The 15,351-nt window shown below is 42.3% G+C and overlaps 1 protein-coding gene across 3 annotated transcripts; it reads left to right on the plus strand.

The window, feature by feature from the left end:
• The first annotated feature begins 1,133 nt into the window (after positions 1–1,133).
• Positions 1,134–13,859, plus strand: epdr1 (ependymin related 1). 3 transcript variants are annotated; one of them, XM_055867587.1, is made up of 4 exons: positions 1,134–1,663; positions 6,217–6,421; positions 7,123–7,331; positions 11,067–13,859. In XM_055867587.1, the coding sequence occupies exons 1-4, from the start codon at positions 1,147–1,149 to the stop codon at positions 11,255–11,257; spliced, it is 1,122 nt and encodes a 373-aa protein (XP_055723562.1). In that variant the 5' UTR covers positions 1,134–1,146; the 3' UTR covers positions 11,258–13,859. The 3 variants fall into 3 exon arrangements, with proteins under 3 accessions (XP_055723562.1, XP_055723564.1, XP_055723563.1); XM_055867589.1 differs by lacking the exon at positions 1,134–1,663 and adding an exon at positions 5,232–5,320; XM_055867588.1 differs by lacking the exon at positions 1,134–1,663 and having other exon boundaries at positions 6,013–6,421.
• The last annotated feature ends 1,492 nt before the right edge of the window (positions 13,860–15,351 follow it).

Raw genomic sequence — 15,351 nt, forward strand, 5'->3', positions numbered from 1 at the left:
AATTACTATCTTGTCTATGCCAATTGTGCGTCGCCCCACGGACCTCCCGGTCGCGGCCGGCTGCGACAGAGCCTGGGCGCGAACCCAGAGACTCTGGTGGCGCAGATGCACTGCGATGCAGTGCCCTAGACCACTGCGCCACCCGGGAGGCCGCGATTAGCTGATTGATGGAACCAAAACTTTTACAAACCCGCCCTCTCGTTACAAGTATGATAAAAAAAAAACATGCACATGAACAGATCTAGATAACAGTAAGATAGAAATAAAAACATAATGTAATTTAGCCTACGCACTATTGTACGGAACGCCGTTTGGGTCTTTGCGCGTTAAAGATACCTGACGCGTCAAATAAGCTTTTAATTTGACACGTCAAATAACACAATTCTATTATAGAATGTTGTGTGTGCTGAATTTGCACGTGCAAGCCAAGCGCAACCATTACGATCACTGTCAAAGCTATACAATACCGCGTTGGTAATAAGGCATTATTTGTTCGACCGAATGTGAAAACGTCTGTATAAGCATTCGATATTATTTGATATTAGATCAGGATCAAACGAGCAGGATCAAAAATGTTTGCAAATATCTTTGATACAGATGTTATCAGCAACTTATGGGATAACTAGCTAGCTTTAGCTTGGTACCTAGCTAGCACCAATACAACCAGCCTGAAAACAATGAACAGTAGAAACTGGAGTCATTTTCAATATTCTTAGCAATGATTTGGGAATCCATGTGAGTAAGTATTAGCTAGGTAGCCACTTCTTGTTCTGCTATTGAAAAAAATAGCTAGCCTGCTACTTAACCCTGTTGCCCAAAACTAACGTTATAAGCATCTAGCTAGCTTTATCTAACTACTATACTATGGCTTGACCGTACCGGGTTATGTGTTGTGAAGATAGCCACAATAAGGGTTAGCCACAATAGTGGAAATTGTGGTTCGCCTTTAAAATAAAAGTCCCTATTTGAAAGTGATGCAGAAGGTTACAATTGTTGATATCATGCCATATTTAGACTTCATAATGTTAAACATGGTTGGAGTGTTGGAATGTGGAGCAATGAAATGGGGTATCAGTCTACTTGGAGACAACCAGAGAAGACAACTTTGAAGAGTTTACGGACTTCCTACTTCCGGCGCCGAGCGAGATGGCAGCCTCGCTTCGCGTTCCTTGGAAAATATGCAGTATTTTGTTTTTTTATGTGTTATTTCTTACATTGGTACCCCAGGTGATCTTAGATTTCATTACATACAGTCGGGAGGAACTACTGAATATACGAGTAACGTCAACTAACCACCGTTCCTACCAGGAATATGACTTTCCCGAAACGGATCCAGTGTTTTGCCTTCCACCCAATACAATGGACCTGATCCCAGCCGGGGAGCCTACGCGACGCCGTAAAAGGGGCAAACGTAGCGGTCTCCTGGTCAGGCTTCGGAGACGGGCACATCGCGCTCCACTCCCTAGCATACTACTCGCCAATGTCCAGTCTCTTGACAATAAGGTCGATGAAATCCGAGCACGGGTAAGATTCCAGAGAGACATCAGGGATTGCAACGTGCTCTGCTTCACGGAAACATGGCTAACTCAAAAGACGCTAACGGAGTCGGTGCAGCCAGCTGGTTTCTTCACGCATCGCGCAGACAGAAACAAACATCTTTCTGGTAAGAAGAGGGGCGGGGGGGTATGCCTCATGATTAACGAGAGGTGGTGTGATCATCATAACAACACTCAGGAACTCAAGTCATTCTGTTCACCTGATCTAGAACTCCTCACAATCAAATGTCGACCGCATTATCTACCAAGGGAATTCTCTTCGGTCATAATCACAGCCGTATATATTCCCCCCCAAGCAGACACATCGATGGCCCTGAACGAACTCTATCTGACTATCTGTAAACTGGAAACCACACACCCTGAGGCTGCATTCATCGTAGCTGGGGATTTTAACAAGGCTAATCTAAAAACAAAACTCCCTAAATTCTATCAGCACATCGATTGTCCTACCAGGGCTGGCAAAACTCTGGATCACTGTTATACTAACTTCCGCGACGCATATAAGGCCCTCCCCCGCCCCCCTTTCGGAAAAGCTGACCACGACTCCATTTTGTTGATTCCAGCCTACAAACAGAAATTAAAACAACAAGCTCCCGCACTCAGGTCTGTTCAACGCTGGTCCGACCAATCTGATTCCACGCTTCAAGACTGCTTCGATCACGCGGATTGGAACATGTTCCGCATTGCGTCCAACAACAACATTGAAGAATATGCTGATTCGGTGAGCGAGTTCATTAGGAAGTGCATTGACAATTTCGTACCCACAGCAACGATTAAAACATTCCCAAACCAGAAACCGTGGATTGAAGGCAGCATTCGCGTGAAACTGAAAGCGCGAACCACTGCTTTTAACCAGGGCAAGGTGACCGGAAACATGACCGAATACACACAGTGTAGCTATTCTCTCCGCAAGGCTATCAAACAGGCAAAGTCCCAGTACAGAGACAAAATAGAATCGCAATTCAACAGCTCAGACACAAGAGGTATGTGGCAGGGTCTACAGTCTATCACGGATTACAAAAAGAAAACCAGCCCCGTCGCGGACCAGGATGTCTTGCTCCCAGACAGGCTAAATATCTTTTTTGCCCGCTTTGAGGACAATACAGTGCCACTGACACGGCCCGCTACCAAAACCTGCGGGCTCTCCTTCACTGCAGCCGAGGTGAGTAAAACATTTAAACGTGTTAACCCTCGCAAGGCTGCAGGCCCAGACGGCATTCCCAGCCACGTCCTCAGAGCATGCGCAGACCAGCTGGCTGGTGTGTTTACGGACATATTCAATCAATCCTTATCCCAGTCTGCTGTTCCCACATGCTTCAAGAGGGCCACCATTGTTCCTGTTCCCAAGAAAGCTAAGGTAACTGAGCTAAACGATTACCGCCCCGTAGCACTCACTTCCGTCATCATGAAGTGCTTTGAGAGACTAGTCAAGGACCATATCACCTCCACCCTACCGGACACCCTAGACCCACTCCAATTTGCTTACCGACCCAATAGGTCCACAGACGACGCAATCGCAACCACACTGCACACTGCCCTAACCCATCTGGACAAGAGGAATACCTATGTGAGAATGCTGTTCATCGACTACAGCTCAGCATTTAACACCATAGTACCCTCCAAACTCGTCATCAAGCTCGAGACCCTGGGTCTCGACCCCGCCCTGTGCAACTGGGTCCTGGACTTCCTGACGGGCCGCCCCCAGGTGGTGAGGGTAGGTAACAACATCTCCACCCCGCTGATCCTCAACACTGGGGCCCCACAAGGGTGCGTTCTGAGCCCTCTCCTGTACTCCCTGTTCACCCACGACTGCGTGGCCATACACGCCTCCAACTCAATCATCAAGTTTGCGGACGACACTACAGTGGTAGGCTTGATTACCAACAACGACGAGACGGCCTACAGGGAGGAGGTGAGGGCCCTCGGAGTGTGGTGTCAGGAAAATAACCTCACACTCAACGTCAACAAAACAAAGGAGATGATTGTGGACTTCAGGAAACAGCAGAGGGAGCACCCCCCTATCCACATCGACGGGTCAGTAGTGGAGAAGGTGGAAAGTTTTAAGTTCCTCGGTGTACACATCACGGACAAACTGAATTGGTCCACCCACACAGACAGCGTTGTGAAGAAGGCGCAGCAGCGCCTCTTCAACCTCAGGAGGCTGAAGAAATTCGGCTTGTCACCAAAAGCACTCACAAACTTCTACAGATGCACAATCGAGAGCATCCTGTCGGGCTGTATCACCGCCTGGTACGGCAACTGCTCCGCCCACAACCGTAAGGCTCTCCAGAGGGTAGTGAGGTCTGCAGAACGCATCACCCGGGGCAAACTACCTGCCCTCCAGGACACCTACACCACCCGATGTCACAGGAAGGCCATAAAGATCATCAAGGACAACAACCACCCAAGCCACTGCCTGTTCACCCCGCTATCATCCAGAAGGCGAGGTCAGTACAGGTGCATCAATGCAGGGACCGAGAAACTGAAAAACAGCTTCTATCTCAAGGCCATCAGACTGTTAAACAGCCAACACTAACATTTAGCGGCCGCTGCCAACATACTGACTCAACTCCAGCCACTTTAAAAATGGGAATTGATGGAAATTATGTAAAAACGTACCACCAGCCACTTTAAACAATGCCACCTAATATAATGTTTACATACCCTACATTACACATCTCTTATGTATATGTATATACTGTACTCTATATCATCTACTGCATCTTGCCATCTTATGTAATACATGGACCACTAGCCACTTTATACTATGCCACTTTATGTTTACATACCCTACAGTACTCATCTCATAGGTATATACCGTACTCTATACCATGTACTGCATCTTGCCTATGCCGTTCTGTACCATCACTCATTCATATATCTTTATGTACATATTCTTTATCCCTTTACACTTGCGTGTATAAGGTAGTAGCTGTGGAATTGTTAGGTTAGATTACTTGTTGTTATTACTGCATTGTCGGAACTAGAAGCACAAGCATTTCGCTACACTCGCATTAACATCTGCTAACCATGTGTATGTGACTAATAAAATTAGATTTGATTTGATTTGATTTTAAATATTAGCGTCGTAGCTCATATTGCAGGACTTTGACTGTGGGAAATCACCTGCCCAGTCAGACTATTGTGCGTTTTGACATTCATATTGCACTGTACAGCCTTACCTAACGATTGGGGATCAATGAAATGGAGTATCAGCCTACTCAGTACTCAAGTGCTTTTTCCCCCAAAGTCCTCCTCAAGAGTTATCAGGCTCCAGAACATCCACGTTGTATTGGTTTTCCTCTGGATCAGTGTTCAATACAGATAGTAGTTTGACTGGTACAATACATGAGGCTCAATTCACAGTTGTTTCAGAGTCACGCAATAAGAGCTACGACGCTAATGTTCCCTGGGTGTCACTGAGTAGACTGATACCCCATGTCATTGATCCACAATCGATAGGTAGGTTGTACAGTGAAATAAGTATGCCCCCAACGCAATTCTAAAGTCTAATACATCCAGTGTGATTTCAACAGATCTTTGTGAAATTAATAAGAAATTATTGTATTTTGTTGATTTGATATAACAACATTCCAACCTCGTTTAGCACGATCTATTCAAGTATGGCATAATTCTACTATTTGTATTCATTTGCATTACTCTCAATGACATTTTGTTTTGAAGGCTAACCGCAAAGTCCACTATTGTGGCTAATCCTTATTATGGCTAGCTTCACATGGATGGGTCCGACCACCATAAATCAAGTAAGAACTGTCTTACAAATTAGGGTTATTTTAGATGATTACACCTAGCTACTTGATCTGTCCCCCTTAGCTAGCTAATTATAGCTATTGAAACATATTATGTATTTTTGCTGTGTTTTTGGGGAAGAACATTGTTTGCATCCATCAGCTAGCTAGCTTTTTTATGACAAGCACTGTCCAGAGCTTGGGGAAGGGCAGGTGCGCGAGACAAGTTTACCAGCATCATATCATACGTATCGATGAATCGTTGTGACATATGAAATACGAGTTATAGTGTAATCAATGTGTAATAACTACGTAAAAAATGAATGAACGCGATAAATTGTTATGTGACTGCAGTCATATTCAGGTCCTGATTGGTCAACAAGCTTATTTGACACGTCAAAAAGTGTTATTTGAAGTGTATATTTTTTGACACGTAAAGACCCAAACGGCGTTCCATACTATGTATGGGCTATTATTTGTTGGCTATTATTTATGTTTATATCATTTATATAAATACGTTGTAAAGAAATAAAGATAAGTGGCAAATATCCATTTTAAACATGTACATTTCAAAATGCTAAATGTTCCTGTGTTTGTTAAATTCTAAAGATACGACTGCATATCATGCTATATATGTTTACAATAATTAATATAACATATTACCTTAAATGTATCCTTTTTATACAAACATGTTTATTATCATATGACTGATTTGCGACTGCGTGAGCTGCTATGAAAAAACAAAAGGGCTTTTTATTTGAGTGTAACGGTATCAAAGACTCAGCGGTGTTATCAACCTGCTGCCACATATCAAATGGAATCAACAGTTCATGGTTTTTACCTTCACTTGAATGAATTCCATATCTCCAGGATGACTCATTTTGTACCTCTTGTGTTTGCATTTTGCTTAGGAGCGGTGGTACCTGCTCTGAGCTACCCGGAGACAGCTTTCGCACCACCGGCTCAGCCCTGTCTTGCGCCCTTGCAATGGGAGGGCAGATCCGTCGAATACAACCACGACACTGGGCGAAATGCACGGGCCTCGGTGTCGTATGATGCACAGAACCACAGAATAAGGCTTCTTCAACAGAATAAAAGACATACACCATGCCAGAAGTAAGCAGGCTACTTTGAAACATTCGTTTTTATTCATGAATAGCGTTTGTCCAACTGCTGAGGTCAAATAAACAAAGCTTAGGTATTGTGGATACTGATGCTATACCGATGATGGCCGCTACAAAGCGTCAATATGGCTTGAGCTGTCCCTCTACCATCGTGATTGCAGACCTAAATAGACAATAACAGCAAAATGATGAAACAAAAATACATTGTGTGATATTGAACCTTTACCAACATAATAAGACTATAAATGTTTTTATATTCATATTTGAAATAATAAGCATATGTGTTCTTTATGAACTAGAACTGTTTTATGTTCAGACCTATGACATTGTTGCTGACCTTCATGAAAGTAGTTGATCCAGTGCCCTGTTTTTGGATAAGCTCTCCGTACCCCTAATAGGCCCAAGTAAAACAAATGACAACAGCCAGAGCCAAAAGAGGAGAAGTGTTTTTCCTCACAGCATAGATAGACCTTGAACAATAATCAAATTACTTGGTTATCATCAATGATCAATCAGTAATGCAAAAGGCAATATAATAGGCCTAATGTTAAAAGGACCAACCCTGTGGTTCTTATGTTGAATAGCTACTATTTACCTAGCTACAGTATGATTGATTCAAATCACATGCATTTTCTCCTATTATTACAAACTTGACATTTTAATATTTCCTTTTTTTCCCCACTCACTCTCCAGATACTTTGAGTTTATCTACCTGTACAACAGTGGCCTGCTGTTCCAGATCGAGCAGAAGACGAAGCAGTGTTCTAAGATCCCCTTGACCCAGGCCTGGGACCCCTTTGACATCCCTATGAACTCCACCTATGAGGACCAGTACTTTATCGGTGGACCTGGAGACATGATCGAGGTGCAGGAGTGGTCAGATAGGAAACCAGCCCGCAAAAGTAAGTGCCTTTAAACAGGGTATGGTAGTAGGTTCCAGGCGCACCGGTTTGTGCGTCAAGAACTGCAATGCTGCTGTGTTTTTCACACTCAACAGTTTCCCGTGTGACTCAGAAATGGTCCACCACCCAAAGGACATCCAGCCAACTTGACACAACTGTGGGAAGCATTGGAGTCTACATGGGCCAGTATCCCTGTAGAACGCTTTCGGCGCCTTGTAGAGTCCATGTCCCGTCGAATTGAGGCTGTTCTGAGGGCAAAAGGGGGTGCAACTCAAGATTAGGAAGGTGTTCCTACACTCACTCCATTGTGTTACCAGGTGCTTGTAGAAAAAACTGTATACTTAGAAGGAAGCGAAGGCCCCTGATGAAGGTCCATTGAAGACCAAAAAGTTGGTTTATAAATGTTTGGAAGTATCAAGCTCACCAGTGGGCTGGCAAACGCCATCTTATTTAGAAGAAAAAGGAAATGCTTCAATGTTTACTTTTATTTTCTAATGTTCATATACAGAGCAATGTTAAATGTCCACACCAGTAGAAATCAACTTTTTCGAGATGAAAGCCAGAGCTTACCCATAATGTTGCACAACGATTTAAGTCAACGACAACGATTTAAGTAATTGTTTTAGTCAAAGTATGATATATTTGTGTTTGAGTGACAAATCCAAACTGCCCACTGCAAATCCGTGTGATTGTGGTGTCTTTTCCTATGATATACAAATCATTTTCCGCCTACATTTTGTTTCAGGGCTGGGTTTTATTTGAATGTTACCACCCACCAGCATGGCATTGTTTTTTTAATTGTACCTTTTATTTAACTAGGCAAGTCAGTTAAGAACAAATTCTTATTTACAATGACGGCCTAAGAACAGTGGGTTAACTGCCTTGTTCAGGGGCAGAACAACATATTTTTTTTACCTTGTCAGCTCGGGGATTCGACCTTTCGGTCACTGGCCCAAAGCGCTAACCACTAGGCTACCTGCCGCCAGAATTATTATTAATCAGAAACATCTGTAAAGTTATTCTTCTTATCGACTCAGATGAACCAAACAGCCTTGTGTTTCACTTGGCCACCTGAGCAATGGAGCAAATTTAAAATAGAGGGTGCAAACGTATGTTTTTTTTTAGTTAGTTAGTCTGTTTAAAAAAAATATATTACAATTTTATAAATGGTATATATATGTGTGATATGCTGAATGGTTTTGATCATTAAAGTTTTGTTTCATTATGTGCTCCACTGCAATTTATAGAAGATGCCAAAACTTTGGATATAACAATAGGCCAGTGTGGCAAAGTTTTCTCTAAATCAATGCTTATGACATATCCTGCTCCAGAACCAGCCATAGAGCCAGTTGACTAATATTTTGAATACGGTGTAGTAAAAAAAAAAAAAAACTGCAACAACCGATAACATTAGCTATCTAGATAATGTTAGCAAGATAGCTAGCTAGATAAGGTTAGCATTCAAGCTAGCTTCACTGACAGCTTTCAGTGCCCTATTTGTTAATGTTTATCAACTCCACGTGGAAATTCTCATACCCAATTTGTGAATATGTATAAGTAGCCTTCATCATTCTTCGGTTGACCCTAAACATGCATTTCCTCTCTAGGACAGGAAATTACAATGAAATAGTGGCGGCAACTTCCTCTGGGGAAGTCCGTTAGCGTCCCACGTACCCTAGAGAGGTTAACGTCCCACCTGAACAACATCCAGTGAAAGTGCAGAGCGCCAAATTCAAATAACAGAAATCTCATAATTAAAATTCCTCAAACATACATCTATTATACACCATTTTAAAGATAAACTTGTTGTAAATCCAGCCACAGTGTCCGATTTCAAAGGCTTTACGACGAAAGCACACCAAACGATTATGTTAGGTCAGAGCCAAGTCACAGAAAAACACAGCCATTTTTCCAGCCAAAGAGAGGAGTCACAAAAAGCAGAAAGAGATAAAATTCATCACTAACCTTTGATGATCTTCATCAGATGACACTCATAGGACTTCATGTTACACAATACATATATGTTTTGTTCGATAAAGTTAATATTTATATCCAAAAATCTCAGTTTACATTGGCGCCATGTTCAGAAATGCCTCTAAAATATCCGGAGAAATTGCAGAGCCACGTCAAATAACATAAATACTCATCATAAACTTTGATGAAAGATACATGTTTTAGATAGAATTAAAGGAACACTTATTCTTAATGCAAGCGCTGTGTCAGATTTCAAAAAAACTTTACGGAAAAAGCTAACCATGGAATAATCTGAGACGGCGCTCAGAAAATAAATAAAAAAATCCGCCATGTTGGAGTCAACAGAAATCAGAAAGTACATTATAAATATTCCCGTACCTTTTATGATCTTCATCAGAATGCACTTCCAGGAATCCTAGTTCCACAATAAATTGTTGTTTTGTTCGATAATTATTTATGTCCAAGTAGCTACTTTTGTTAGCACGTTTAGTACACATATCCAAACGCTCGTGCAGGTACAGCCGAACGTCGGACGAAAACTTCAAAAAGTTATATTACAGGTCGAAGAAACTTGTCAAACTAAGTATAGAATCAATCTTTAGAATGTTGTTATCATAAATATTCAATATAACGTTCCAACCGGAGAATTCCTTTGTGTGTAGAGAAGCAATGGAACGCAGGTCGCTATCATGTGAAATGCGCGTGACCGGGACCTGGCTCTCTGCCAGACCACTGACTCAAAGAGTTCCCATCCATCTCCACATCACAGTAGAAGCCTCAGTGAAGGTTCTACAGACTGTTGACATCTAGTGGAAGCCGTAGGAAGTGTAAACAGATCCATATCCTACTGTGCATTCAATAGGGATTGAGTTGAAAATCGACCAACCTCAGATATCCCACTTCCTGGTTGGATTTCTCGCAGGTTTTTGCCTGCCATATGAGTTCTGTTACGCTCACAGACATCATTCAAACAGTTTTAGAAACGTCAGAGTGTTTTCTATCCAATACTAATAATAATATGCATATATTAGCATCTGGGACAGAGTAAGAGGCAGTTCACTCTGGGCACACTATTCATCCAAAAGTGAAAATGCTGCCCCCTATCCCCAAAACGTTTTAAGGGTGCTCAGTGCAAAGTGCTTGTCAAGAGATGACAAGCAACTTATTTCAAAAGGTCAAGGGCATCATGTGAGTCACAACGGTTAATACAGATTTTGTCCACTTGACCCTTGGTGGCGATTTCCTAGTTGTCTTGCTGCAAATTGGCTCTTGGTGAAATGGGATCGTTTTCACCACTCTGAGAATACAGGCCCTTGCAAAGTATCCTATTTGTATGTTGTGATGTCTAACTGATAATTGTGCATTATTGTGGAAGATATCCATGTGCATAGTGTTTATTCAAGTATACATTTTAAGGGATTTTCAGATTTTATTGAAAATATAGTGATAGAGGTTGTCAAAGGGCAGTTGACCAGATTCAAACATATGCAGACACTGTAGATATGTGTCAAATGCTGTGCCAGTACTAGACCAACTAGGCCACTTTATGTGACTAATGTTTGACTTATTAAATCATGTGGAACTGACCACCGAGTCACAGCCTTGCCATGGACTGATTAACCTTTGTGTGTGTGTGTGGGGGGGAGCTCATGTTTTTAACCTATGCTATTCTATGTAGACGTAACAGCACATTTTAATGTACAAATTTCCCCTCAGGGACAATAAAGTAAATCCTAATCCTACCTCTCCCTGCTACACCAGATGAGGCGTGGGTGGGCGTCTACACAGTGAAGGACTGCTACCCTGTCCAGGAGACCTACACCAGGAACAGCAGCGTCACTACCTCTACCCGCTTCTTTGACCTCCAGCTGGGCATCAGCGACCCGGAAGTCTTCACACCGCCCAGCAGCTGCCAGTCGGCCCACCCAGAGATGATGGACTCCGACTGCTGAGGCCTTCACCTTTCCCCTTTGACCCCATGCGCCCAGTTTTCACATTTCCCCCACTTTTTGTTTTATTAGGCAAGTCAGTTAAGAACTAATTCTTATTTTACAATGATGGCCTACCCCGGCCAAACCCACCCCTAACCCGGATGACGCTGGGCCATTTGTGCACCGACCTATGGGACTCCCGATCACAGCCGGTTGTGATACAGCTCGGGGTTGAACCAGGGTGTGTAGTGAAGCCTCTAGCACTGTGATGCAGCGCTTTAGACCGCTGCGCCCCTCGGGAGCCATAAATGGGGGAGGAGAAGCTGATCCTAGATCTGTACTCAGGGGAAACTTTACCCCGGAGGACTACATCATCTAAGGGGAATGTCCATAGTCTAAAATGGCTTCCTCTCCTTGCCTTATTTTATTAATTCATTTGTCAGGGACCATGCACAACAAATGCTGCACCAGATTTAGCTACATATCCAATTTTGATATGTGGTCTCCTTGACTCTTTTCCTTCATTTACACCCATCTTGTCTTTTTAGACCAATGCAAGAGATGAAGGAGAAGAGCTGAGGAGAAGAAGCCTCTTTGGACTATTGAAATACACCCCTGTTCTCTCAGCATAAAGCTACACGGTGATCCAATTTAGATGTAGCAGTTACAGGAACAGGCCCAACCTTGTCCTGGAAGACCACCATATCGGCACCAAATCAGCACAATTTCCATTTCCATTGACAAAGTATCTTGACTAATAACATGTCTTGAACATGGTTTATAAAAGCCATTGAAAAAGAGTGCTACCAACTGGTGGTGGACTCCGATAGAGGTGCCGGTTTAGGTGTAGGTCCAACCCGGTTAGAGGATGTAGAATGACCAGCAGGAGACAGGGAGACGAGGCACACTTTATTTACAAACAGCAAACACACACGGCAAACAGGAAAAGGAGACTATTAGTAGTGTAAGTGTTGTAGTGGTTGTCTACAAGAGAAGACAAGAGAAGAGCATGTATTACATAATGGCATTACAGGCTAATGAATGTAATAGCAAAGAGAATGACACGTGTACTATAATGGTCAGGTATTAGCATAGGCTAATGTGGTACACAGTAGGGCACAATAGTACACTATGGAGAGCTACTAGCATGTATTAGCAGCTAGGCTAACAGTATGGCTTACTGACAGTATATACAGGTGGGCTAGCATAGCATAGTATACACAGGATACAATTAATGGCTAGCATATATAAGGTTTACAAGAAAAGCTAGCATGCTAGGCTAGCAGGCCACAGGCTGTGGGTAGTAGCACACAGTATATACATTGGAGGCTAGCACACTAGGCCAGTAGGCTATATGTACAGCATACAGCACTATGTACAGTAGGGATGAGTTTGCATTAGGGTTAGCAGCTAGGAGTTAGCATGCGATTTGGCTAACAATGGACAATCTTGGTAGAGGCTACGATTCGTATGAGGAAGTGACCGGATGTTATGACGTCACCGGTCGGCCATTTTAGGTGAGTAACTAGAAGGACTAACTGGTAGCCATATTGGGTTCCATAACAACAATGAAGGGATTACTCATCATGGCCTGGATACTGTATTGTAGCCAGAACTATGCCAAGCGGGTAGATAACCTGTTTTATTTTACATGGGATTGCAGGCAGAAGTAATCCTGACATATAACAACTAATGAAACATGTATAAGCATACATATATATAAGCAAACATAATAATATCAGCCTATAACATGTAAACAGATGTTTTGTAGTGATTCCTATGTTGAAAATGTAAATAATATTTGCTCGTCTCTGGTGTGTAATGAGGAGCAACCAGATGCTCAATTTGACATATTTATTCATTTGCTTGTTCCAGTTACTAATAAGCATGCACCCATTAAGAAAATAACTGTAAAAACTGTTAAATCTCTGTGGATTGATGAGGAACTGAAAAATGTTATGGTTGAGAGGGATGAGGAAAAAAGAATGGCCAATAAGTCCGGCTGCACAGCCGATTCGCAAACAATACTGTACATTAAGAAATCATGTGACTAAACTGAACAAAATAAGAAGAAACTGTACTTTGAAACAAAGATAAATAATATAAAGAATGATATTAAAAAGCTTTGGAGCACCTTAAATGAAATTTGGGGCAAAAAGGCAACCTTGGCTCCATCATTCATTGAATCAGATGGCTCATTCATCACAAAACCCACTGATATTGCCAACTACTTCAATGATTTGTTAATTGACAAGGATAGCAAACTTAGGCATAACAACATCAAATTCTGAACCTACATGTCACGTTCCTGACCTGTTTTCCTTTTTCTTGTATTTATTTAGTTGGTCAGGGCGTGAGTTGGGTGGGTTTGTCTATGTTTGATTTTCTATGTTGGGATGTTTGTGTTTGGCCGGTATGATTCTCAATCAGAGACAGCTGTCAATTGTTGTCCCTGATTGAGAATCATACTTAGGCAGCCTGGGTTTCACGTGTGTTTTGTGGGTGTTTGTTTCCGTGTCTGTGTTTGTTGCACCACACGGTACTGTATCGGTTTATGCACTTCGTTTATTTGTTTTGTAATTCAGTATTCAGTTTCGTTTTAATAAATCATTATGAACACTAACCACTCTGCGTATTGGTCCGATCCGTCTCGCCTCTCCTCGTCCGAGGAGGAGGAAGAATATGACGATAGCCGTAACACTACACATCCATGCATAACTGACCAAATTATGAAAGACAAGCATTGTACATTTTTATTCCGTAACTTGAATGTGGAAGAGGTGAAACAATTATTGTTGTCTATCAACAATGACAAGCCACCTGGGTCTGACAACTTGGATGGAAAATTACTTAGGGTGATAGCAGACGATATTGCCACTCCTATTTGCCATCTCTTCAATCTAAGCCTACAGGAAAGCGTATGCCCTCAGGTCTGGAGGAAAGCAAAAGTCATTTCGCTACCCAAGAATAGTAGTGCACCATTTACTGGCTCAAATAGTCGACCAATCACCCCGTTACCAACCCTTAGTAAACTTTTGGAAAAAATTGTGTTTGACCAGATACATTGCTATTTCACAGTAAAAATAATAAAAATTTGGTCTCTTCACAGTCCCCAAGTCCAGATCAGACTATGGGAGGTGTACAGTACTACATAGATCCATGACTATATGGAACTCTATTCCACATCAAGTAACTGATGCAAGCAGTAAAATTAGATTTACAAAACAGATACAAATACACCTTATGGAACAGCAGGGAATGTGAAGACGCACACAGACACAGACATATGGATACACTCACACATGATAACATACACACATGTACACGTGTGCATTTTATGTTGTAGATATGTGGTAGTGAAGTATGGGACTGAGGGCACACACATAATGTGTTGTGAAATCTGTTGTGAATTGTATTGTAATGTTTTTAAAACTGTATAACTGCCTTAATTGTGCTGGACCCCAGGAAGAATAGCCGCTGCCTTCGAATTAATTTGGGAAGGGTCCATAAGTGTGTTGGAAGTGGAGGACAGATAAGTGGTTGGCCGAAGCCTGAAGGGAGGAACACATTTTTTTTGTATATGACAGTAAAACATTCTTGTGACACAAATTTGTTGGCCCCTTCAATTCTTACACATTTTCTCCTAAAACATACACTGCTCAAAAAAATAAAGGGAACACTTAAACAACACAATGTAACTCCAAGTCAATCACACTTCTGTGAAATCAAACTGTCCATTTAGGAAGCAACACTGATTGACAATACATTTCACATGCTGTTGTGCAAATGGAATAGACAAAAGGTGGAAATTATAGGCAATTAGCAAGACACCCCCCAAAACAGGAGTGATTCTGCAGGTGGTGACCACAGACCACTTCTCAGTTCCTATGCTTCCTGGCTGATGTTTTGGTCACTTTTGAATGCTGGCGGTGCTTTCACTCTAGTGGTAGCATGAGACGGAGTCTACAACCCACACAAGTGGCTCAGGTAGTGCAGTTCATCCAGGATGGCACATCAATGCGAACTGTGGCAAAAAGGTTTGCTGTGTCTGTCAGCGTAGTGTCCAGAGCATGCAGGCGCTACCAGGAGACAGGCCAGTACATCAGGAGACGTGG

Source organism: Salvelinus fontinalis, chromosome 17 (genome assembly GCF_029448725.1).
Source record: "Salvelinus fontinalis isolate EN_2023a chromosome 17, ASM2944872v1, whole genome shotgun sequence".
NCBI classification, from domain to species: Eukaryota; Metazoa; Chordata; class Actinopteri; order Salmoniformes; family Salmonidae; genus Salvelinus; species Salvelinus fontinalis.

Excerpts from the sequence above, each read along its gene's own strand:
- epdr1 (XM_055867587.1), top strand. The coding sequence starts at position 1,147 with ATGGCAGCCTCGCTTCGCGTTCCTTGGAAAATATGCAGTATTTTGTTT. Across the intron at positions 1,664-6,216 it reads CAGAAACAAACATCTTTCTG|GAGCGGTGGTACCTGCTCTG; the intron begins GTAAGAAGAGGG and ends CATTTTGCTTAG. Across the intron at positions 7,332-11,066 it reads TAGGAAACCAGCCCGCAAAA|ATGAGGCGTGGGTGGGCGTC; the intron begins GTAAGTGCCTTT and ends CTGCTACACCAG.